Here is a 25,401-nt window from a genome sequence, read left to right on the forward strand (position 1 = left end):
GGCTGGGGAGGGACCACAGGGCTGGTGGACAACAGGCAGAAACGGCGACTATAGAAAATAAAAGACTTTATTTTTTTTTCCAGTTCATAGGACAGTTCCCATTACACAGAACGCACGCAGAAGCGGCTGCACCGCAGGCAGCCCTGGGCTTCCCATGTGAGCACAGAAGGGGCTCTGTGAGCTTCCCAGGGATGAGGGCAGCCCCAGGCTCTGTGCAGTCAGTGGTGTGGGATCCTGGTGGGCAGCCAGAAGGAGGCCGCTTCCATTTGGCATTTGTCAGCAGTTCAGCTTACAGCCGGGTTGGGAACAGCAAAGGGACACAAAGCAAATCAGTGGTCGGGTAAAGGCGCTGCCTCTGCTGTGCGAGACAGGAAAACGCTTAAGAGCAGCCAGCAGAGGAAAGTAATAAAATTGCCGGGTCAGCCTTTATTAAACAAACACAGAAATGTACCACCGACCTCCTGCTATAAAAGTACTTTACATACATTCAAGGAGACATCGTATAAATATCAGTATGAAATGCCACTGGCTGCAATAGGTCCGCGCTCAGCTACAATTCTGTTGCTGTCCTAAAATTCCCTTAAAACATTTTAAAGTAAACAACCAAAGCAGGGCCTGCTGGCTGCAGTGTGCTCTGTGCCAAGAGAACGGTCTGCCAGCCCTGGACCCCCACCCTGGGCTGCAGGAGGCAGTGGCCACATGCTGTGCTGGGAGTAAAGCACAGGAGTGTGCCTGACAGTCAGCAGTCCTGCCAAGGATGGGAGGTGTCAGGGTCAGGCAGGGTAAGGCCCTGGGCAGCTGATGGGGAAGTGGCAACCAGCCCACAGCAGGGGCTGGGGGCTCTGAGGTGCCTTCAGCCCCAACCATTCTATGGCTCCAGCAGCAAACCATTGCCCTGCACCATCTCCCCCCTCCAGCTCTGCACTCCCGAGGCAGAGGCTTCCTGTGGAGATACGCAGCCCTGGAATGTCCGCCTGTGATCAAAGCACTTGGTTGGCATCTGGTGCTGAGCTGGCGGATAAGCAGATGGCTCTGAGGCCATCTCGGAGAAAGGCAAACTCCTCTGATTTGAATTTATCTTTACAGCCAAAACCAGGGCTGAAACAGAGACCAGGATCCAAGCCACGTACCTTCAGCAGCCCCAGCAGTGGTGAGCAGAGCACAGGGACACACTTCACAGCAGTCCCTTACAGGACAAATCCACGCATGTGCTGAGCCACGCCAGCACCCCCCCAGCACTGATGGAAATGATTCCTCAGTCATTAATGCCATGATAGGAATGCAGCAAACATCACCTGCTCTTGTGGGCGCAACCTGAGCAGTCCGCATCCTTCCTAAGTCACACTCTGCACCTTTGAGACCGGTTCCCATGGGACACAGCTGGGTGATGCTGGGCTGGAAACAGTCTGGAAGGGTTTGGGTGCAGCTGCAGCGTTTGGCTCAGCAGCAAAGCATCCATCCATCCTCTGAAATCTCAGGCATCTGCTGGTTTGGTGCCATCAGGGGGCATGGGGGGGGGGCAGACCCCACTGCCTGCAGCCTGACTTGGCACAAAAGCAGCCCCCAGCCTCCAGTTGCCCCTTCTGGTCAGCAGTACTGCAGCTCACTGACTCCAGACTTATTTTCTGAGATGGTAGCAAAAGAATAAAATAAAATAAAATAAATCAGTGTATCCATCACTTCCAAGGCCAGTGTGCTCCAGGCTGGCAAGTCACAGTGTGTTACAGAATTCAGTACCTCCTGCCAAGGACTTTATTTTGGTGCTCACTGTGTAGTTAGGCTAATGCAAAGAATACAAGAAAACTGAATCTGATTCTACCAAAGGAAACACATTCTCACAAATGGAGTCAGAAAAGCAGAGGCAGAGATCAGTTACCATATTCTTCTTTGTAACATCCGTGAGAATTTAGTTCTCTCTCAAATTACTTCCAGTCCAAATGAGGACTCTGTTCAGGTCTCACCACTCTCTATAAGGTTTGTGGGCAGTTTCATTTTCTCATCCAGGAAAAACCTGTGGGACCTATGGGACACGGACAGCTGGAATCCAATGATGCTCTGCTCATTAACAGGGCTCAGCCATGTGCATCCTACACACACTGCCTAGAAGCCAATGGGAGAAACCAACAGCAACACCTCCCTCTACTAGGAACCACTTATCCCAGAATGGGAAAAATCCCATGTTGTAGAAATAATGTAAGGATATCATAATAAATTAACTGCTTTTGAACACCCAGAGAAGGAGAGAGGACACATTTTCACAGCAGCAGAGGTATTTTTGACATTTTCATTAATATTTCCCATGGAAAAAAAAAAAAAAAAACAAACAAAAAACAACCAATATATCTTTTTGGCTTTGCAAAACAAGGGAGGTTCAGCTCTGCCATCAGTTTTTTTCTATAAAAATAAGGTTTTATGTTTACTTGGGTTTCTATAACTAAGCAGAATAGAAAAGCAGAAGTATCAGTAAGAGCCTTCTCAGCTGTGTTACCCCCTCCCTCTGGAGACTACCTGCCAGAAGAATTCAGCTGGATTCCATGAGTCTCTTCACCAGTCAAGCTCTAGCTCTGCTGAGTCTAGTGCTTCTCATAGGACACCTCTGGACTTGGCCAGGTCTGTGCTCCTGAGGAAATGACCTGAAGTCTACTGTACAATTTGCATTAGGTATGTTTTCTTCATCAAGCTGAAAATGTCCCCTGTTGTTTATGAGATCTTTGCCTCCCCAGTGATGGAGAGATTGCAGGAGCCACAGCCACACCTTTGCTCTGGCTTCTTACAGGAAGTCTAACTCAAGGGCTTGGTGAAGGGACACAAGGTCTGCATGGTTTGTGATCCTCCAGAAAGGCATGTTGTGCTGCAACGAGAAGATAAGGTCAGTTTTATTGGGGTGACTTTACAGCTGGGTGGAAGCAGTCAAGGTACACCTGCAGAGCTGGGCAATATAGCATTTGTGACAGCACTGACAGAGGGCAGCACGTTCAGAAAGGATCTCAGCCACAGAGCACGGCAGTATCTGAAGGTTATCTTATCTGCACAGCTCTCTGTGACAGGCACTGACTGTCAGCTACTTCACACAGTCCCAATGGAAACCTCCACGCAAGGCGCTGCTCCACAGAGCAAAGCCTTTCCAGGCCTGCGAGGGAATCCATGCAGACAACAGCTCTGACACGTGGCACAGTGTGAAGCCTGAGAGATGCTGATCTGACAGCAATCTGGGCTCTTCAGCACCTTTAATTTCTAGTGGATAGCCCGTCCGAATCAGTCAAACTGGCAGTTCCTTCTTATCTGTGATTCAGACTTAATGGTCAATGCTGTGTATTGAGCTGACTGCTGGCAACACGTCCTGACTCCCTCAGTGCTTCTGAGAAATTGCTTTATCCATGCTATGATCAAGGCATGCTACACAATACTGTGTTACAGGGTCAGTTACACAGACTGCAAATATACCAGAACTGCAACCCCAAACAAGAGAAAAACAGAAAATTTAAAGCAGAGAGCCAAATAACTCCTGTGTTAAAATACTGACAGATCCTGCATTAAAGGCAAAGTGTTCCACTCACTGACCCTGGCCTGAAGAAGTAAGCCCTGTGAAGTGTCCCTGAAATAGAGGCTGCTACTTGTAGCTTCCCTCTGATCAACCCACTGCCCCACATCCACAGAAACCCACCTGCTTAGCTGCAACCTCTTCATCACGCCCATCTCCAATTACCACATAGGTGACTTTCTTTCCAAATCGTGACACAATCCTCTCAAAACAGCTCTCTTTGCCTGCCAAAACACAATCCCACTGTAATGAGCTTTAAGCAGAAACAGCCTGAACAAGCCCTGCTGTCCCAAAAATACATTCTTGTCTTACTGGGATGGGGAGAATGCCCAGTTTAGTTTCTAAGACATGAAGCCATCACTATTAGCAATCATCAGCACCTCCTCAGTCACAAGTGCTGCTCCGCTGTAGAAATTGTTTCCTGTGTTAAAATCCCAGCTAATCCACAAAAAAAATCAGCACCTGAGTGCCAGCTATCCAGCACAGCCCCTTACCTATTTTGGTTGCACTATAAATGTTTTCAATGGGAAACACCTCTCCCAATCCATACAGGAGAACTTTGGCAAGAGCTGGCACCAGTTGGGTGGTTGTGATCAGGATGTTCACACAGTTTTTTCTGAAAGAAAAAACAACAAAGAAAGCACTTTTAAAGTCCTGTCAGCAGCCAGTAGTGCTGAAGGCCACTCTGGGCACCTTGCTCAGCTTTCCAAAGGTGCCATCAACTTTGCTGCCCAGCCTCTCTGAGGCTCAGATTTTAATTTTGTTTGCTTATCTACTTCAAACAGATATTCTTCCACAGCAATGCAACTCTCTGAGCACAGTCTTACTCAAAGGACCTTCCTAACACAGGATGTTGTCACAGGAAGGTCTCAAAGGGTGCTCAGCAGTGAAGTTTCTGTGACAAGCAGCACTACAATTACACTTACAATTACAATTACAATTACACGTTGGCACTACTGTAACTGGACTAAGTGAGAAGAATTGCTGAGAAAGGAACAGACATGTTTCCACTTTCCATACCTGGACTGTATGAGTAGCAGGGACTTTAATGCAGTTTCCAGCCAAGAATCTGTTAACACTTCTATATCAGTTCTTAGTCGCTGCAGAGCTTCCCTCTTCTGTGGGCTGAGAAGGCCTGGAAAGCAACACGAGTTCTCTCAGCTGAGTTGTTAAGAGAGCCACAGCTCAGTTAACACCTGCCTGTTCTGCCATAGCCAATATCATACTGAAGTCATCTCAAAGTTGAGACTGTAACAAGACAACAGGGGAAATCAGCTTCCAGTGACACAAGGGAGCCCCTGTGCAGCTCTCAGGACACACACAATAAAATGCATTTCTCAAAACACAGAAGTAGGTGCTATGTGATGCCACTGTGTATCTTTACATACATGAAAAAACTCCACATCTGGGTTTCCCACACATAAAACATGCACCAAGTCTGGTCTGCTCCCTACCAGAAATCAGGTAACTGTGGAGCACTGGAATGCAGGCTTATAACCTTCACGGCTGCAAGTAATAGCTGTGTAATAACTCATTTTTCAGAATGTCCAAGAAAAAGTTGTATCAAGTTTCTTTTACATAGGTTAAGGGTACCCAAACCTGAAACCACCAGGCCAAGTCGCCTGGTTCTGCTCCATTTCTCAGGATGTCAGTGCCAAGATTCAAACTAAACAACTTTACTGACATTTGCTATGAAATACAGCCGTGGTTTGCATCTTTATTACTGCTTTGGCATCGGAAGGGAAGCACAACAGAACACTTCACAACAGGAGACGTCATGTCAGACCGTAAGCACAGCAGCCAAAAGGGTGAACGTGTAACTTGTTGACAATGGCACAGTAAATGATTTTATGAGACATGTGAAAAGGCCTCCTAAATGGAGTGATATAGAAGTCATTTAGGCCCATTCTGTGCAGAAATAGGCAGCTTTTCATTCAAAAGTAGCAGAGGGACACTGAGCCAGACCTTTCTATTAGATACAGGATTGACTGACCTCTATCTACTATACGGTAACTCGGTCAGTGCACTGCACTGCTGCTCAGTTTTGAAAGATGCATCCTCTTAGATTCCACAGAGACCTGATCTCAGAATGGTTACTTTTTATATTCAAACATTTAGGAAAGCAAAAGCTCCTGTATGGAACTGTCACCAAGAAAGACCAAGTGTGGTGTCACTAACTCTGCACACCCTGGTGCAGGGCAGCACTCACCTCCAACGTTTGTTTTGTATTTATCGTAGATCTCTCGTACCCTGCGGTAACGGAAGGCCAATTTCCTCATCCAGTCCACTCCACCTTGGACACCAACTGATGAACTGTGATTGGCATTGCTTCCTGAGCCACTGAAGCCATCCGTGGAGAAATTGTAGTTGCTGTTAAACAAAAACTGATTTGTTCTGTGTGCTACAGCGTCAGAATCCCTACAAACTTTCTGGCTGGGTTGGAAAAGCACCATGAAGAACTTTGCACAACCACCACTGCACCTCTGACAGAGACCAGCTGCTGTGGGCAGTGTGCACCAACACCCAGCTACACCTGCTGCCAGTCCTGAGCTGCTGTACTGAAATGTATTGATGCAACCCCTCTTGCTCACCCTCCAACACAAAACCTTCCTTTGCTCTTTGCTCTCTTTGATATCAACATTCATCCCACTAGACCTCTTGTTCTGCAGTGATAAATCTCAGCAGTTTCTTTCTTCCTGACATACAGGCACTTCTCAGACCTTTCCATGAGTCAGTTCTGCTAATGCAACAAAACACTGATCCACTGCCTGAGTGTGTATATGATCAGCTCACACAGGGGTGCAAAACATAGGCAGACTCAAAGGCCAAAATCATCAAGTTTGGAGTGCTAGTTCCACTCATTTCACATGACTAAAAACATAGGTAATATTCAAGTTAGACAATATAATTCACATTGCAGTTCCATAAGTCTTAACCTTTCGTAGGTCTTAACCTGCCCCCCTCTTATCCTCCCCCTAAAAAACAACCAAGAGGAAAAACAACCACAGAAAACCACCCAGCCAATAAACACCATTTGCCAAATTTCAGCTCCTGCACAATGCTGACCTCCATTCCTTAACCCCATCACAGTTTGGTCCCTTTCTGAAGCCCCACAAAATAAACCAGACTGCATCAGTTCTACATTTCATGCATTCCTCAATACACCACCTTAAATCCTGGCCGTTATCATCAGATGCCACATCTTCTATGTGTACCTGGTCACACTCCTGTTTGAGAGAGGAAAAAAAATCAAAAGCTGCTGTTGTAATCCAGAAAGATACCAAAATGTGCAGACTGGAAAAGAGAAAGAGATACAACAATCTCCTCACATTTGCCAACAGCAATAAACCAAGCCATACTGCCTCCATGAGCCCAGATACGGCTTCCATTAGCTTTGCCCTCCAGTACTCCCATTAGCTTTGTTTCGCTTCCCACTGCCTACAGGCCCTTGTCAAGACTGGGATTTGATGGACCAGAAATGTCCAAAAAAAGGAATTTTCACAACATTTTGTGTTGTCAGCAAAGAAGAAAACTCAATGTTCACTAAACAAGTTGTACTGGAAGTTCACTGCCAGTCTGGAAATCTATTTCTAACCACTCAATTCCAGACTACAGTATAATTTCACACCTCCCCATATAGCTCACAGTACTCTCTTCACCACTACCTAATAATACATCATAGCATAGGATACAGCCATGATTAAAGCAAAGATTTATATTCAACTTCTGTGAAAGTGGTGCAGAACAAAGAGATGTATTTTATTTGGTAAAGACTGGTGTGTGTGAAAGAGAATGGAAGCAGAACAGAAGTCCCTTGAGAAGAAGAGGAATGGGAGAGCAGCAGAGAAAGGCTGTGGGAATAGAGGGGAAGACATCAGTGTGGACAGCCACCTATTGCATGGAAGCACACCTTCACAGCTGTTACACAACCAGCATGACCTACTGGTATGCTGGCTGAGACTGCAAGTTGTATTCTGCCTCTGGGTTAGACAAAGCCCCAAGTACTGCCATATGGGTCACTTCTTTCTCCACATCTCCATTTCAAAGCAGGAACAGTGAAAGCAAAATGCTTCCCGGTTCAGAATGAAACTGTAACACAAAGCAGGCATCGCTCTTGGTGCTTTAGGCACAAGTAGAACCCAAGAGAGCTAGCAAAGCCCACCACACAAAAGTGTTCAGGATGCCCCTGTCTCAGACAAAAAGAATACCCCTTTGATTTGGCCATGCTTAGAACCTGTTCAGTTTTGGCAGATTATTACATTTCAGTACTGACTTGATGAGAAGCACATCTGCCCTCACAAACTCTGCAGTGTTTTGTGTCACAAAAACATTTGCTGTGTACCTCCAAGTCATTGAAAAACAGGTGAGTATCAGCTACTTCAAAAATCATCTCCTCCATTGAGAGACCTGAGCCAATTACCAGAGTTGGATCCTGGCAAAACAAAAGGAAATAATGTCAATTCTTTTCTGCCCCCCCAAATTGGCAACAAGTCAGAAGTATCACTTTATGCTCTTAAAACAGAATAACATTTTTCTATTAATTATACAGAAATTGACATTTACTTCTGCTTTACTAATAACAGATTATTTTTCTTCCACATAAGAGACAGTATTACCTTGCCATATTTTTGAGCATAAGACCCTGTGAGAAGTGAATGGAAAATTATGATGGTCTCATCCAGGTCCCAGAGAAACACTCGCTGTGTAGAGAGTAAAAGCAAGTTAGAGCTGAGATATTCTAAGTATGGTCCTACAATAAAGCAAGCTTTAGGGTTCCTTTTGTGGTTAGTTGAAGATATGAACAACAGTGTTCATCCCACAGGCTAAATGAGTTATTAAACTTTTTCAGTTTAGTATGATGGAGTTTACACACCGAAACAGTGCAACCAAACACACAGGGTAAGACTTCTGATCAAACTTCTTTCTAAGCTTCTCTTGCTTCTATAGTTACAAAAGGAAAAAAAAAACAACAAACCCAAACTGATAATGAACTTTAAAGCATTGCTAGTGTAGAAATTTACTGCCTGTGATGTAGAGAGCACCAGGTAAATGACCTTTGTTAAGATAAATAATGAGGACTGGCTGTCACGACGAACAGTTTCAGTACAGATGGGCTCTGATAAACTTGAGAAGTTAAGCCAAGAGGAACTACAAGACATTCACTAATTGCAGATTCTTCATACGTGGTAGAGTAACCCCTCACAAAGGTCCAAGATGCAAAGTGCTGGATGGCACAGTGGACACCAGGTGCAACATGACTTGCAGCACACTCTACCTGCAGATAAGATGAACTGCAAGCTGATGGAGGGAAGGTAATTCCACTCTGCTTGTCCAGCTGAGCAGCCAGCCAAGGGCTGCTAACACAGTCACCAGCTTAGAGGAGTGCTGAGGGAGTTGTGATGGTTTAAAGACAAAGCAAGAGTGACTTGCTAATTGCCCACAGCTATGTGAAAGGGGAACTGCCAAGATGACGGAGACAAATTCTCCTCTGTAGTGCTGGATGGAAAATTACAATGGAAAAAAAAGAAGGAGGCAAATTGCAGCATGGGAGATTCTGGTTGGAGAAAGAAAATCTTCTGCAGGTGGGTGTGGTGGGACACATTATTAGGTAGGTGCACGATCTCCAACCTAAGAGATTCTCAACACTCGGCTGAACAGAGCCAGTCACCCTGCTCTGGTGATGGGGACAGCCTCACTCCAAGCAGGAGACTTGCTGAGAGACACCCAGATGTCTGCTCCATTGAAACCACTGTGATTCTAAGACATGCTTAAGTGAAACTTGCCAAAAGCCACTGAAAAATTAATCTAGAGCAATTCTCCAATAGCAAGAGTTACAAGGATTTCCTAGATTATCCCCTTTCGTTTCCAAACATACAGAAGGAAAGAAAGAGAGGAGAATATTTAACACCACACCATTCTACAACTCTGCCTGTAGAAAACATCCCCACTTACCTCCAGTTCACTGTCTTGTGAAGAAGAGGTGTCTGCTTTCCTTTTCCCTCTGTTCTTCCCAGGGATATTTTTTCTTGCCTGCTCATCTAACTCTTTACTTGCTGTTGCTCTTGACAATGAGGGACTTGTGGATGCATCTCCTGCAGAAAAAAAAATCAAATAGCACTCATCCTCTGTTTTATTATTCAATAGCTTATTTTAATACTTCTTGATACCGTATCAGAAACCTCTTAGTCTGGAATGAAACTACAAAGGAAAGTATTGAGTAATGTCTGTCCATCCTAGATTTCCCAGGTTTGTCAAATGCCTTTTCTGTGTGGAGCAATCCTATATGAGACATGCTGTTCTCACCTCTGCTGACACTACTCCCTCCTGTTCCACCACAATACAGTGAAACAGCCCAGGTACAGTTATCTACACTATGTTCATCACACACAAACCCACAGAATGGCAACTATAAATCAAAATGCTTACACTACAGCTACACTGCCATGCCCCCACAGATCAATCAATCACAGGAATGTTCTTGGTGCTGCAGACAAAGACTTGGCCAAGCAGCACGGCCACTACTGAAGTATGAATAAACTACAGAGCCTATTCTGCAACTGGTAAGAACTCCTGCCACAGAGAAAGGACTCTAAAATAAATAACTAAGTGTTTTAATGTGCAGAGTACTATGATCACAATGGGAAGCACCCTCTGAATCCTTTACTAACAGTTCAATGAGAAGATTTACTATCCCAGGTGTCTGACTAGTTCAGAAATAGGACTTAGAACTCTATCAGGAATGCAGAAAGGCACAGGGTCATCCATGTCTTCACCCAGAGCCACCAGACCAGTTTCTGACCACTGACAAGACAATCTGAAAGAGTTTGAAATCAGCCTGGGTCTCGAGCATGAAGTAGTTCATGAAAACTGAGCAATTCATGTGGAAATGTCATGTGGACATGACATGACATGACATGACATGAAATGTGGAAAATGGTCAACTCAAAAGTGTTCCTGAACTTACAAAATGTCACTGAGAATGTTAATGACCATTCCCTGGTCAGTGCCTTGAAATAAGAGGTCACAATCAAATAAAAATAAATTCAGGAGAGTAGGTCTCCTGTTGTTCACCCCAAATAGAGGACAAATACCTCTTGAAAGAGGCAAAACACTTGGAGAACAATGCCTCTTGATTTCCAACATCACAGTGTGCTGTTTGCCACCACCTTCTAGAGCATTCCATAAAGAAAAGAGCAGTTTTAAACACTGGCCAAGACCACTGATGTGTATGCTTTGCTCACTGGCAGCCAACTATCCTTGATTTCCATCATGCCATGAATTTGAGGACTTGGGAGTGATCAGGTACTACTGATGGACTCTGGGAGGATGGACAAGGCACCTCTGAATAGTCAGGATCTATCACTAGAAAGGAGAGAGAATTAAGAAAGGCATGCTCACAGTGTGCAAAGGGACACATCACCAAGGAGTGCACAGGATGTAACTGTGTTTGTAGAAACTGAAAGCAAAGTGTGAAACCCACACAATAAGTCTGGTAAAATTCCTTGAGTTCCGTGGCATGGGCAGTTACATTGGAAGGAGCACTTCTTGGCAGCAGCTGTCTTTCTGGCATCCACTGACAGAGCATATCTAGACACTGAGCTCTGACACATGACAGGAGGCAACACACCCATGGAGCTGCTGTCAGCCCTTCTGCCAGTCACCCTTGGAATGCCCTCTCTCTACAGCACTCTGAGCACATGGTTTGTGTCTCCTGAATCACAGCAGTGTCAGACTTCCAATATACAAGCCTGGCCGTTCCACCATACAGACTGCCCACGAGTGAGGCAAGAGTGACAATGGAAAACAAGCATCCTGTCCAGGTCAGAACACAAAGGTGCTGCATTTACATTCTGGAATCAAGTTTTCTCCATGTCTGTATACTGCATTGTTTATAACAGATATCTTACAGCCACCCCATTAAAGATGCAACCATTACCAGAGGAATGTCTCTGCACTGTCCGTGTAGGCACCATGGCGTTTGCTTTGTCAGATGGATACGTAGCTGTTGCTAATGCAGAACTCTCCGCGTTGCTGTCTGCTGGTGTTATGACTCCAAAGCCAGAACTTGGGTAACACGTCTGGTACTGACTCTGGCCAAGGATTGTGTACGTAGGATATTCCTATGAGAGGAAAGGATCAGTTACTATAGGGTACTCCTTTCAGACAGCATTATCTATGATGACTTTTATACTAAGTGATGTTTGTCAAAGAGAAACCTCAGCAAGAGCATAGGCTGACTTCATGTTATTTCCTTCTGAACACGTAGGAAATCCCCCAGAAGGATTGAGAGATACAACTTCCCAATGGCTACACAGCAGGAAGGTTCTGCTCACAGAAGGCCAGAGAACACAGGGCCCTTCCTCTGCCTCCAGTTTCTTCAAAAATAGATTTATGTGAATGATGTGACAGTTACAGGGGAGCACCAAGTCCACTCTGTCTGTCTTCTAGAATTGGTTGCTTTGTCTTGTGATTTACTTGCTGATACGAGATGTAATGACAGAGTGACAGAGATCAGCCTTGGCACTGGGTCAGCATACAACTTGATCCAAAAGAGGTTAAGTGCCTTTACTCATGTCCTTACATCAGGAAGCAATGTGGTCAATGAAATCAGTCAGGGCACCTGAACTCAAGCTATACCTGAGGATTTTCATTTCTGCCACTGATGTTAACAAAACAGCCACCTCCAAAAGCCATGCCACTCTCCTCTGGCACACGGTGCATTCCCAGTTCCCTGAAGGAACATTCTGGATTTGTGAACTTACATCCGTCTGCATCACCACCCAGGAAAGCCTTTTCCTTAAAGTTCCAAGCAAATTCCTGATAATGAAAGAACCCTGAAAAGTAGCACTGTAAGCATGCAAGTGTTTTGCTTCGGCCCTTGGATTTCCCACAGCTCTTATATCCTCAGTCTGCAAAGCTGAAGGGTTCATTCATCACACCCAAGTATTCAGGATGCCAGTTAACTGCTGACTGGATGGAGAACACAGTGCTACCTCTTACAGCAGGTCATGGTGTAAGAGGCAAGGGCTCTGTGTCAGCTTCACAGCTTCTTAATTTTGTTTGACTTTAAGTATCAGAATGTTTATCCCGCTCACTTTTTTGCTTATTTGTGCACAATCTATTTTCCTTCTCTTGCTGTGGGAGAACAAAGGCATTCAAAAGATGTCCAAACATAATCCTCCCTTAGTTTGGTTCTAATAATTGTTCTTTTGCTTCTTCTCCAGTGTCTCTCATGGAGGATCTCAGTGCTGTGCTTAAGGCTCCCACACAAACAGCACATAAGGGAACAGCTACAACAGCTCAAGTAAATTAGCTGCAAAGGCCAGAGGGATCAACAGTGTGGTCAAAGATGCAGCAAAAGTAGTTTTGCTGACTTTGAGTTACAAACAGAAGCCTGCAACTTTAATACTCACTGCATTTCATTTAAAGCAATGCAAATATTTTGCCTTCTTACGTTCGTTTCGAATAACGTGTTAAACAGAAGTGAACAAGATGCTGCACATAAACATAACAAGGAGGAAATTTTACCTGTGAGATGCTGGCTACTGCTGATGTGGAAATATTGACAACAGTTGAGGATGTAGAGACTGGACTGGCATTGGTAGTTGATGCTGTAAAATTAAGAATTACTGCATATATACATGTTTCTGATGGTGTGAGAGACAAGACCGATTCCAGGTGTAAAAATAAGTTCTTACAAGGCCTATATGCATGTAATTGTGCTTCTAGCAGACAAAAAAGTGTTGGGGTGTATCTAGAGACCAGCCGTATTTCCATTGGGCTTAGAGAGGAGGAGAGCTGACACAGTGATCTTCAAAAATGTATGCAGCATTTCAGAAATTTTATCCAAAGCTTCGAAAAAGAAAACATTTTCTTTCCATGCCTGCTATGCAACTGGAGTTCAATTCAGCTTCATACCTTTCTTACAAGTTTTAAGACGACAAAAAGCACATCCTGATATTTAACTATTAGCAATTAGAAATGAATCAGAGTAGACCATGGATATGGATGTATTTAAATCAGTCCTGGTAACAGTGACGTTTCTGCTTCCTCTGGAATTAGTGTAGTTGGCTTAATTAGATCAAAACAACAGGGAATTCAAATTCAAATTCTAATTCAAATACTATAAAAAGAATGCTTCCTACTAGAAATAAAAACCCCACACCCTATGACACTACATCTAGTTTTTGGAAGAGAGTTCCTGAAAGAATTTGTTACGTAAGACAAATTGTTAGAGACATTAGTTGTTAGTTGAATAGTCTTCGTGTCAATGCAGTCAGCCCTTCTAAAACACAGAGAGGCAGCCAGAGCACCTTCTGGGAACAAGAGTCATTTAACACATTTTATGGTTTTACAGCTATAGGGCCACACCATTAAACATTACTCCACACACGGCTTCAGTAACCTCAAGATCAGTGGAAAGAAATCCTGAAATCAGCATGAACAAAGCCAGCATGTACTAAATCAAGGGTCACCAAGGAATATCTTGTGCTAAACCTTCTTTCTCTGCACATAAACAAAACCAACAACAGTCAGACATTTAGGAAAAGGCTTGCAGAAATCCACAGTATCACCTACTGTATTACCACTAAAAGAAAAGCTTTTCTGCAAATCACATCCATGCAGAATTCAACCCAAGACTGAAGTATTTGAGGTCCTGAAGGCTTCAGTCTTTCCATCCTAAGGAAGCTGCAAAGGGATAAAGACCCCACCACAAACTCTTTATCAAGAGTTTCATACATTGCAAACCCAGGTGAACAGCTGGTGATCAGCTCCAGGAAAGAGGAACAGACCCACAGCTCAAAAAAGATGAAAAACAAAAGCAATGTATCTTAAAAGAGGCGCAGCAATAAAAAGTATGAGAGGTGGGAAATGTGGACAGGTCTTCCTGCAGAAGCATAAATGAAGGCAAGTAATGAAGGCCTTGGGAATCCCATCAAAGATAGGAGCAACAGTGTTCAAAAAAACAAGAGGAAGAAAGTTTTGGAGGGTGAACATTTAGAAAAAGGGAGAAAGGCTGCACTGAACAGCAATAATGGCAATGAAAACACTCAAGTGCAAACATGAGTTTGCGCTCATATGCAGCAATGTTTGCAAACATATGCAGCTACCAGAAGCAGCAGTGGATACCCCTCATAAGCAGCTGCTGAAGAGCAGGGGACAGTTTCCAAACTGTATGTGGTACCAAAACAGTGAGAACCTGAAAAAAACCGAGGGCGCTGTGAAGAGCAGCCCTCCAGAAAAGCTCCTCCCCAACACAGAGTGAAGCTCCCAGGAAGCCGGAGGAGATGAACTGCTGAGAAGCCAGAATCATTCTACAGCTTCTCATCCATAGTGCTCTGAAGAGGCTGCTTAGCCACTGGGATGGATAGTGCAAGGTATCACAGAAAAGAGCTTCCAAGAGCTGTGACTGCTAAAACAGCCTCCCCACAATCAACTTTGTTGTTTACCTTATAAACTCTGGTCTCATTCCAAGATTTCTTCTTGAATTATCCCTTATCTATACAAAACAACAGATCAGTTCTTTACAAACAGCTCTCACTGCCCTGATCACACCCTTTATTCTGCACTGTGGGTCTGCCCCTTTACCTGCAAATGGGCCAAAACCACACAAAGATGTTTGACACGGCTGTGCCACAAGAACTATTCATGACCATTTCACAACCTCAGTTTTCACAGACCTGTGAGCACCTGTGCCTTGAAGCTGCCACGTCTCTTTCTCTTCTCTTTTCTCTTTTTCTCCCCCACTTGCTGGGAAGGGAAATGGTGATTAATGCATTTTACATTTCACTTGGCTGCTTTGCTCACATGGGAAGAAGAGGCTGGGCAAGCAGGAGCCGTGTCACTTCCAGCACTTCATGGAGCCTCTGCCACTGCCACCACTACCACAGCTTGCACAGTTGCTACCAAAAGCAACATTCTTAGCCACTAAATGCACCTGACACATCACCAGGGTTTAAATATCATATAAACCCAATTAAGAGTTAGTCTGCAGGCTACACCATACTGATCACACACCGCAAAACGTTTCTGCTGGGCCAGCAGCACCACACAGCAGTGTGTCACCCTACTGCCTTGTTTGGAGAGAAACAATTAAAAGCCTACCAGCAAATCAACTTCAGCTCCTGCTCTCCAGCACAGATCGGGTGTTTTTACATAATTCTAAAGAGCCGACTGAAGAGAAATTCTCCATGTTACATAACATGAGGCTGCTATGTCACATCCTTACAGGAGAACAGCTCAAGTATTTCAACACCCTGACCAGGGCTCCCTGCTGCCTCATTTATTCCCTACCTGTTTTCTGTGGTCCATCAGCTGGCAAACTCATTCAGGGTCACCTCACGCAGAACTGTTTTTGACAAACTCCTCTTTGTGATTAAGACCAATGCTATAAAACATTACAATTTATTCTGCCCAAAGGAGAGTTGTATTCAAAGGATGGTCGTATTTCATAGAATCAGACTGGCTTGGGTCGGAAGGGACATCAAAGATGATGCAGCCCCAAATCCTGCTGTGGGCTGGCTGTCAACAGCCAGATCAAGCTCTAGATCAGGCTCCCCAGGACCCATCCATGGCCCTGAGCACCTCCAGGGATGAAGCACCCATCTGGGCAACAGTGTCAGCATCTCACAGCCCTGATATTTAACCTAAATCCCCCCTCTTTTAGTTGAAAACCATTCCAGCTTGTCCTATCACTATTAGACCATGTAAAAAGTCACTCTCCTCCTGTTCAGAAGCTCTTTTCAAGAGCCCCCTCTTCTCCAGGCTGAAGATCCCCAGCTTCCTCAGCCTTTCTCCATAGCAGAGTAGCTCCTGCCCTCTGAGTATCCTTATGCTCTCCTCCAGACCCTCTCCAACAGATCCACATCTTTCTTGTGCAGGAGGCCCCAGACCTGGATGCAGCATTCCAGCCAGATGGGGCCTCATGAGGGCAGAGCAGAGGGTAAATCCCCCCTGCCTGCTGCCACCCCTCTGCTGACTCAGCTCAGGGTGCTGTTGACCTTCCAGGCTGCAAGCACACACTGCTGGCTCATGTCCAGCTGTTCCCCACCAGAACCCTCAAGTCCTTCTCCTAAGGGCTGCTCTCAATGAGCTCTTCTACCAGTCACTACTTACATCTGGGATTGCCCAGACCCAAGTGCAGCACCTTGCACTTGACCTTGTTGAACCTCATTAGGTTTACAAAGATCCACCTTTCAAGTTTGGTCAGGTCCCTTTGGATGACATCCTTTCTTTTTTCTTATCAACTGCACCACTCAACTTGGTGTCATCTTGTATTTCTAATCTTAAACCACAAATTTGAAGTCTGTTAAGAATAAACATTACACTGGGCTATCTACTGTTGCAATGAGTCAAGATTGAGCAAGTACCACAACATTCTATATGTCTTTTCTATTTGCAAAATCCATGCTAAAACCTCTTTATTACTTAACTACTCTCCTCTACTCATTACACCACATCTGGATGCGACATTCAGTTTGGGGCCTCAAACAGATGACAAATGTTGATAAACTTGAGCAGGTCTGGCACAGAGCCATCAAAATGGTGAGGGAGCTGAAGCACACACCCTGCAAGAGAAGGCTGTACAGCAGAGTCAAGCTTGAAACCCCATAAAGTCAGATAACGGAACCAAATTCATACTGTATTCGTTAAGATCTATGTTAGGGGAACCTTTAAGCCTAGCAGAGCTTGTTAGCTGCAGCTGTAAGCTACAATATTATTCTTTGCATCATATGGCTTCTCCTATACCCACTCTTTAGTTTCTTGATGTTACCGTGCTGTTTTGCTTCACTGTTGACCCAAACTTTCCAGAACTGATCATTTCACTTTCTGTTGGCAGTATGCATGTTCATTAAGCTCCTCCAGAGCCAGAACAGTGCTATATGGAAAAGGAATAACATCATCTTCACTGGGGGGATAAACTGAAGGAACAAATCTCTCTACTTCTGGGAAATCATCCTCAGGCAAGGCTGTTGGTGCTGCAGAGATGGTTTCAGTGGGGTCTGATATCAGCCTGCCACATAGAAAATAAGTTACCAAGAGGAAAGTCAGGTTCTTTATGCAGGTGTACAGCAGGAGGAGAAATGGTCACAACATAAAGGGAGAGATGCCCTGACCTGCCAGAGGTAATAACTTCACCATCATGATAGTCACTCGAGGAGATTTCATCACCATATTTTGGAGATCTGTGAAACCCAAATGGAGAAACCCAAAAGCCCTGAGCAACCTGCTCTCAATTCCGTGCCAGCTGTTCCTCAAGCAGGAGGATGAACCAAAGATCCCCGAAGTCTCAGAATTACACACCTGACGTCACAAAGATTAAGAATCCTTGAACTGCTTTCTAAACATCACAGAGAGGAATTTTCATAATTCATCATCCATGCACAAGTGGCAGAAATTCAAGTCTAAAACAAATAGCTATTTGCATGTATTTGCCACAAGCAACAGAATATCATTACTCAGCTAAATAGCCTATCTACATCTAAAAACTGCTTTGGAAGCTGGTGAAATTCAGCACGTGGTTTCTTAGATATGACACTTCTGGCACTGGGAGTTATCTGTAGGCCAGTTCTGTAATTACAAATTCACGTCCTAGCAGATCTACCAAGCTGGAGGCCTGACACAGTAACACAAGCAATGTATCTGTGGGGGGGTGTAAGCTGTGTGTGTGTGTATCGTACATGAGACCTCTACTTCCAGACATAACAACAACAAAATCCAGTCTCCGTCAGTATATTTACTGACTTCAAGCTAAAATCTACCAACAAAGAGCTGCAAGAACATTCCCAGTAAACACATGCAAAAGAACACAACATTTAGACTCCTCTCCCCATTCCATTTGCTCTTCACCCTGTGAAGTCCATCAGCATGGCACCAACAAGCCAGCCTGGTGCATACAGAGGTACACAGCAAATACAAAACCAAACAAGCACACACAAATAGAAAAGAGAAAGCATAAAGAAGCATGCACAAACCAAGAACAAACGTGCAAGCCTCTCTATTTGTGGTACTCAATCAGGTGGAGAGAGATGCAGATAAAAACCATGCCAAGTTACCTTCAACGGAATAAGAATAATGTGCTGGGCTGGGCTGGCTTGTGGTTAACCCTGTAGTGCAGGTAAGAACACTGTGCTGACTTGTAGATGGAGTCTGAATTAAACCACTTTCAGGTTTCATACCTGGCCACAGTGCACCTAAATCAGATAAATTGGACCAGTTATAAATAAACATGCTGGGACCAAACAGCACGCTGCTACCTCAGAGTAAGACTTTTGCTTGTGACAAAAGCAAGGAACAAATCACACATGAAAATGTTTACTTTCTGCAATAAAAAGTCCTGATTGTCAAGCAGCACATGGATTAGGGCTGCTGACAAAATTTGCTGAAAAAAGAAAATTAAAAACACCAACAAGACCAACCTCCAAAGCTATCAAATAAAAATCCATTAGTGTAACAGTAAGGCTCACTGCCACATAGGTAGGAAGGAACTGCTGATCCCTGAGCAGCCAGCATGGAGCAAAGCTGGGGTTGGAATTTACTGATGTCAACATCTGTACTCCCTTACTAAGTTTGGGGTCAAATACTTAAAAACAAGCTAAAAGTCAGTCCTTTTCATAGGCTGAACACGAGGAAAAATAGAGCTCAAAGGAAAAAAAGACCACAGAGTTTCCTCTAGACCTTCTGTCATTCTAGAATCATTCATGCCCATTCATGGCAATACTGACCAAAGGACATGCATCAGTGTCATTTTTAATTCCTATGCATGAGGCACACACAGGCACTGTGGTTTCAGTTCAGGTGCTACATTAAGGTCCATTCTGCTATGCTGGAAGCAATGACAACAGTGCCTGACCTCAGGAACTCACCAAGGCCTGATTCTTCTGGGCTCCCCAGGTTTGTTTTCGTAAAAGCTGTTTCTGAACTCAAATTTCATTTATTTCCTTTGTTTCTTGCAATTCTAAGTATTGGAGTCTAAAAGCTGACTACTAAAGATTGAAGATGCTACAGCTCTTCCACCCTCCTGGACAAAGATCTGCTTATGGGAAGCAGGAAAAACTCCCTTTGAAATGAGATACTCCATTTTCAAGAAGGGGTAGAAGAGAATTACATTCAGTCTTTTAACAGCAGACTGACAGAAGGGTGCTGAGAACCATCATTTAATCACATTTATGACTCAAATTATCAACTCAGAGTACATAATACAGCCAGCAGTTAAAGTTGCTGCAATCCCCAGTGCAAGAAATCTAACCAGCTGGGGTTAATCAATACCTAGTTAAAGGCACTTCTTTCTGACCTGCAGTAAAAAAGCAGGAATTAGTTGGGAAGATCTACTTAGAAAGAAGAAGGAATGCACAAAGCTGAGGGACAAAGGCCACCTGGAGCTAGAAACAATGTTCAGGGCCAGCAGAAAGATGACCTTCCATCTCAAAACCTATTCAACCTTGGGAGGGGTGTAAAAAAATTGAACAGGCACTTGTGAATCATATGAAGTCACTCATCTGTATGGTCTTTCAGGGTTTTGATTCCTGTTCATTATGGTTTTAAATCTTGAAAGCCATGATAATTAGCAAATAATAGTGAAAGAATGATTTAAGGAAGATTGCAGACATACTGCAGAAACTGCAGGGCAAATATATGGGAAACAGATCTAAGGAGAGCAAAAGGTGTGGTATTTTTAAGTAGCTTTTGGAGAAGACAGTAACTAACAGTTCCTTACAGTGCAAGATCAGTGGAAAGCAGCAGAGAACACCAAAATCAGACAGTCACAGAGCATACCAACGTGCCCACCCACTGTGATAGTGAAACACAAACAACACTGGAACGCTGCAGGACAATTATCACACAAGGAGTGTAAAGCCAGATCAGATAAACGTGTCAGAGGTGCCCACAGGGTTGGCTGTAGGTGCAGCAGCTAACTCAGGCATCTTCCAACCCCAGCCTTCCACGGCTGCCTTGCTCAGTGAGGCACACCTGGCCCTGGTGATGCACGTCCTTCCCTGCTGTTCTGCAGCAGCACAGCTTCCAGGATGACACGGAGGATAAGGGAGCACAAAACCCCCCCACATCAGATGGCAGCACTGCAGCCGAGGCAGAGGAATGTCACAGAACACGTGTATGGAGACAGAAAGGCCCCGCAGGACAGATCACCACCTGTATGTTCTGCTCAAGTCCATGTAAACCATCACATCTACAGTGCTTCTAACCCAACTAAAAGCCACAAGGCTTGTATGTCATCACTCCTGCTTTAATATTGGTTTTCACAACTATGTTCTATACATAACAGTGCACTAAGTGCCAGAAAAAATATTACAGCACAAGGAAAAGAGTCAAATAGGCATCCTGTATTTTATATATGTTTATATTTATATATATAGGCCATCTCTTCTCTGAAAGCAGCACCCTGAACCGAGTGTTTGACAGCTGGCTTGAATTTCATACATAAAACACTTCTGCTTTGCTCCTAATCCATGATGTCTTCTTTTTGGCATAGAATAAAAACCACAATAAGAAGAGATGCAAACCTTGGGTTTGCTGGTAAAATACCTAATCAATCTAGTCAATCCAGTCAAGTTCTCACATTGTCAAAGAAATACTGGGAGTAGAAACATAATTAGACTTTCCTTAGCACTGCACATGGTTAGCCCTGCACCATCCACACGGTCTGTCCATCTTCCCAGTATGATCACACAGGTACTACTCCAGTATGATTCCATTACTGGAAATGTGCCTTCTAGCACTTCTGTAAGACTTGAATTTAGACTAAAAACTCAGGTACTTAATAATAGTCCACAAAATCCTTACCAAAACATTTCAGTAAGTGAATTGATTGCATTTCAGAAGAAGTTTAATGGACGAAAGTTGCTATGAAGTCAACAGAAAATGCTTATCTCTTGCCTAGGTCTCCAGAAGATACTCTGAATGCAACAGTAGAAATTAACAGTTAAACACCTAATTACAGAAAAAAAAAGGTAACAAAAAAAAGTCACAGTAACCAACATCCACCACCAACAAAACATCACAGAACCCAAATGAAAAACCCTAAAATACAAAATACAAAACTCAGAGAAAAGTCTAAAATACCCTTATAAAACATCTTGACCTAAAACTTCAAATGAGCGTTTCCAATATTTCCCACTGGAAACCAACAACCACTGCCAAATGCCTTCAAATGAGCCTTCAAAGCAGCCACAGTGCACTGCCCACAGCAAACCACCAATAAACACCAACCTGGGGAAGGAAATGAAACTACCAGCCACTGTTTAGATGCACTAATGAGACTGAAAGTGGGGTGCAGGCAGCAGGGATGAAACGTGCTTTCCAATGCCTGCTATGGGCTGGGTCAGGCACACTGTCAGCAGCAGAGCATCTGGCACCACCCAACACTACCATGGCACAAACAAGACAAGGAGGGTTTAGAAACATAGCAGACCACCTGCCCTAGCTACCCTGCAGGTTACACCCTGCAAAGTTTCTTTCTGATGGCATTCAAGCAGTTAGAATAATGTATTAATACAGCACAAATTTGATTTGGGAGATATTGTGCAAGTAAACCCATGTGGTCCCATCATTCTATTCCTAAGGATGCCCTCAAGCACAAACAGAAAAACCACCTTTCTGATAATAAAATGAGAAAGAAAAGGAGGAAAAAAGGTGCATGCATCAGTTCTACATGTTGACCACACTTGAAAAGGTAACAATTTGTGCTAAATCACATAGTAATGTAACTTATGTCTAATAAGAATGAGGCCAGTTGCATCTGTTTTTCCACATCATCTTCCAAAAATAACACAACAAATTAATTGCTTTGTAATATATATATATATGGTTCTGTTATATGTAAAATTAATTGCTCTGTCAGTGCCTAACCAGCCATACCTGCTTAGGACACAAAGGCATTTAGTTCTCCAAAGAAGGAAAACTCATCCTTTTACACTCTGATACCCTAAGATTTTAGCACTGAAGACAATTTGACACGAGGCTCTGTTAATTTAGCTAGGAAACATGACTATAAACCCCCAAGACAAACATTTCATGGCTATCTCATAGCTGACAATCCACTGTGTTACCTGCATAGAAGGTGATGTGCTGTCCTCTCTCACAATAGAGCAGGCACTGAGGGGCAAAACCACCTGTGCTACCATACATACCAAGGAAGCACATGGTGAACAGCTCAAACCTTGTCATCAAGCTTTGGATTTTCAGTTACAACAGGACTCTTACCCTGCAAGCTTTTACAAAAGCTGCCATGGCTAATAGAGGGCTCAACTATCAGAGCAGCTTAAGCAAACTCACAGGCTGAGAAAACTCGGTGACATTTTTGCATGAAATCTGCATTTGGTGAAACGTGAGGTAACAGAAGTCTTAATCTTAGCCAACAAAAAGGAAAAGAAAAATATATTCAAGAAAAGATGCTCTAGTATGGGGCCTTCTGTGATCTGCACAAACAGAGCCATACCGTAACTGGAGAAAATGATGGCCCTAAACTAAGAAGCATTCAGCAAGCTGCATGGCTACATTCAAATCACTGTCCAGAAAAGCAATTTTGTTAAATAAAAAACAAAAAAGGTCTTACAAGATGAAGTTTCATCTAGAGAAGGCTCACACTAAACCACAGCTATTGCCATTGACACACACCTTTCCATCGCTTCACACAGATCTACAATTTAAGCTGGGTTGTGCTCTCCTCTATGTGCTTCTCTCCAACACACCTGGTTAATCTTCCTATTTGCTTTTTAAAGAGATGTAAGAAAGTAACTGCAGGCACTGAGAAATCTTTGCAAATCTATTTCTTACCAAAAGGAGGTAGTCCATAGGTTTGGGTGGTCTGGGGGTAGATGGTGTAGGGCTGAGATTGCTGTAGTGCTTGGTACTGAGTCTGACCAGGGTAAGGGCTCATTGTTTCGGATACAGGTACAGAAAGGATATGTGCATATGGCCTGATTAAAAGAGGGAAGAAAAATTACACACAAACAAACCAACATAACTTTTCACATATGCAGTTTTCAGCCTCCCAAGCCAGAAGACGCATTATTAAATTGCTTTAGAAAGAAGAAACAATCCTCAATTACTGGGACTGCGAGGGCAGGGGGAGCGGGGCCAAAGGAACTCCATGTTCCAACAGGCATGAGCAGTTAGTTTCACCTATGGTGCCTTACAGCAGCAAATCCTAAAGCTAGCAGAATACAGTGGTGTCAGAACTAATGGAACAGACTATACAAAAACAAACACAGGAGATTTAGGCCTCCTGTACCATGCAATGAGAAAACATTTTATGATGCTCAAATACAGTGATTGGTAACATCTTACACTCCTCTTATAAGCTTGTTTATCTCTCAAATGCTATTCAACAAGATCACTCCATTGTTAATTAATTGAAGAGGTCTATTTATCCTTGGAATCATTAGATAATGGCCATTGAAGCTGAAGGATGACTTCCATTAAGTTCAGTGTGCACAGCAGTGAGTGCCTGCTGCATAGCAGATAGGGGAGTGTGGTCAGAGTAATTAAAGAAATACATAATGATATGGAAAGATTACTTCAGAAAGGAGCTACTGAATTTTGTAACAGTTGTTCAACTTACTTTGCAGAATACATCTGTGAGGTATAATCATTTGATGACCTTGGGATATAGTCAGTGCATGTCATAACTGGAAAAAGAAAGTTTATATGATTACACAGATTTCTCAAACCAACAACTAATGTCAGTTAATTACCTGCACAATCACATGATTTTCACCAACACAAGAAGGTTTTTTAGTGCCTTGGATATCTGTCTTAAAGTAAATTCTCAAAACCCACAGCGTTAAACCACATCAAAAACGTTCTTGCCAATTCACTGCATATAATGCAATGCTTCCATTTTTCTGTTTGAATAAATCCACAGCAATCACACCCTAGAACGGATAACAGAGAGTCACTCAGGCTGCACAACCTGAGTTCAAACTCATCTCAGATACCTCACGAGATAGGTAACAATACAGCACTGAGGTGCTTGAGTTGGTACGACTTAACCCAGCAGCCACTGCAGCATCCAGAATTCAGATGAGCAGACCTGATAAACACTGAGCTGTCCATCAAACAAGGAAAGTGAGAATATGTAGGGCCTCCAGCACAGAACCTGGCACCATACAGGCCCTTGTGGCATGTCAGCCCATAAAATACTATGGTGCAGTGATCTCCAAGCTAAACAGTAAGTCTGACAGTAAGTCTGCAGAGTACATGAGTTTAACAGTTCTGACCCACAAGCACCATAGCCAAATTCTTAGCAAACACAGCTGTGCTGCTTATGGATCCACGTAACTTATATAATTTGCAAATGGCTTAGCCAGATAGGCAGCAGATTTGCAGGCTAAAATTCCTGGTAACTTCTTCAACTGCATTGCAGCACACTGATTAAAATAGCAGATATGCAATCAGTTAGCAGTGGGAAGTTGTATGGTATATATTTTTAATCAGGTTGAACTGATTTACAGTTATAAGTAACTGTAGACAGTCAGAAATATTCTGCACAGGACTCTTACTTCCATAATAACCTCCAGCCCTGCTTTTCCAGTGAGAACAGATTCCACCTCTCACTTACTATGCAATATTTTTAATTTTCTGCCTCAGTTCCCTCCCAAAGTACTTTGTAAGTAATTTCTGCAAACATTATATATAGTTCAGTCTAAAATTAAACATACAGTGTATTATTAGAAAAGACCCAACCAGCTGCGTAGAGATGATGATAAAACTGAAATCTTTCTAACAGGCATCATTATTAATTCAACCCTTCCCCAAAGGAAAAAAACAGACAGGTAAGACACAGCAGTAACCAACTGCAAGTTTGGGGACAGTAATGGAAAAGTAGATAGGAAGTGGTG

At 43.5% G+C, this 25,401-nt stretch overlaps 1 protein-coding gene across 5 annotated transcripts in view; it reads right to left on the reverse strand.

Moving 5' to 3' along the window:
* Positions 1-406: 406 nt before the first annotated feature.
* Positions 407-25,401, reverse strand: part of EYA3 (EYA transcriptional coactivator and phosphatase 3) — a 43,724-nt gene continuing 18,729 nt past the window's right edge. For 3 of the 5 annotated variants that reach the window (XM_048968940.1, XM_048968938.1, XM_048968939.1), the window contains exons 6-19: positions 24,123-24,189; positions 23,336-23,478; positions 18,598-18,735; positions 13,070-13,152; positions 11,478-11,661; positions 9,494-9,633; positions 8,158-8,241; positions 7,884-7,973; positions 6,710-6,768; positions 5,751-5,911; positions 4,562-4,676; positions 4,036-4,157; positions 3,665-3,765; positions 407-2,851 (exon numbers count right to left, since the gene is read on the reverse strand). In XM_048968940.1, the coding sequence (XP_048824897.1) occupies positions 2,771-2,851; positions 3,665-3,765; positions 4,036-4,157; positions 4,562-4,676; positions 5,751-5,911; positions 6,710-6,768; positions 7,884-7,973; positions 8,158-8,241; positions 9,494-9,633; positions 11,478-11,661; positions 13,070-13,152; positions 18,598-18,735; positions 23,336-23,478; positions 24,123-24,189 (1,568 nt within the window). In that variant the 3' untranslated portion in view covers positions 407-2,770. The remainder of the gene's footprint in view (positions 2,852-3,664; positions 3,766-4,035; positions 4,158-4,561; positions 4,677-5,750; positions 5,912-6,709; positions 6,769-7,883; positions 7,974-8,157; positions 8,242-9,493; positions 9,634-11,477; positions 11,662-13,069; positions 13,153-18,597; positions 18,736-23,335; positions 23,479-24,122; positions 24,190-25,401) is intronic. The other 2 variants (XM_048968942.1, XM_048968941.1) reach the window with 1 other exon arrangement.

This window comes from Lagopus muta, chromosome 23 (genome assembly GCF_023343835.1).
Source record: "Lagopus muta isolate bLagMut1 chromosome 23, bLagMut1 primary, whole genome shotgun sequence".
Taxonomy (NCBI): Eukaryota; Metazoa; Chordata; class Aves; order Galliformes; family Phasianidae; genus Lagopus; species Lagopus muta.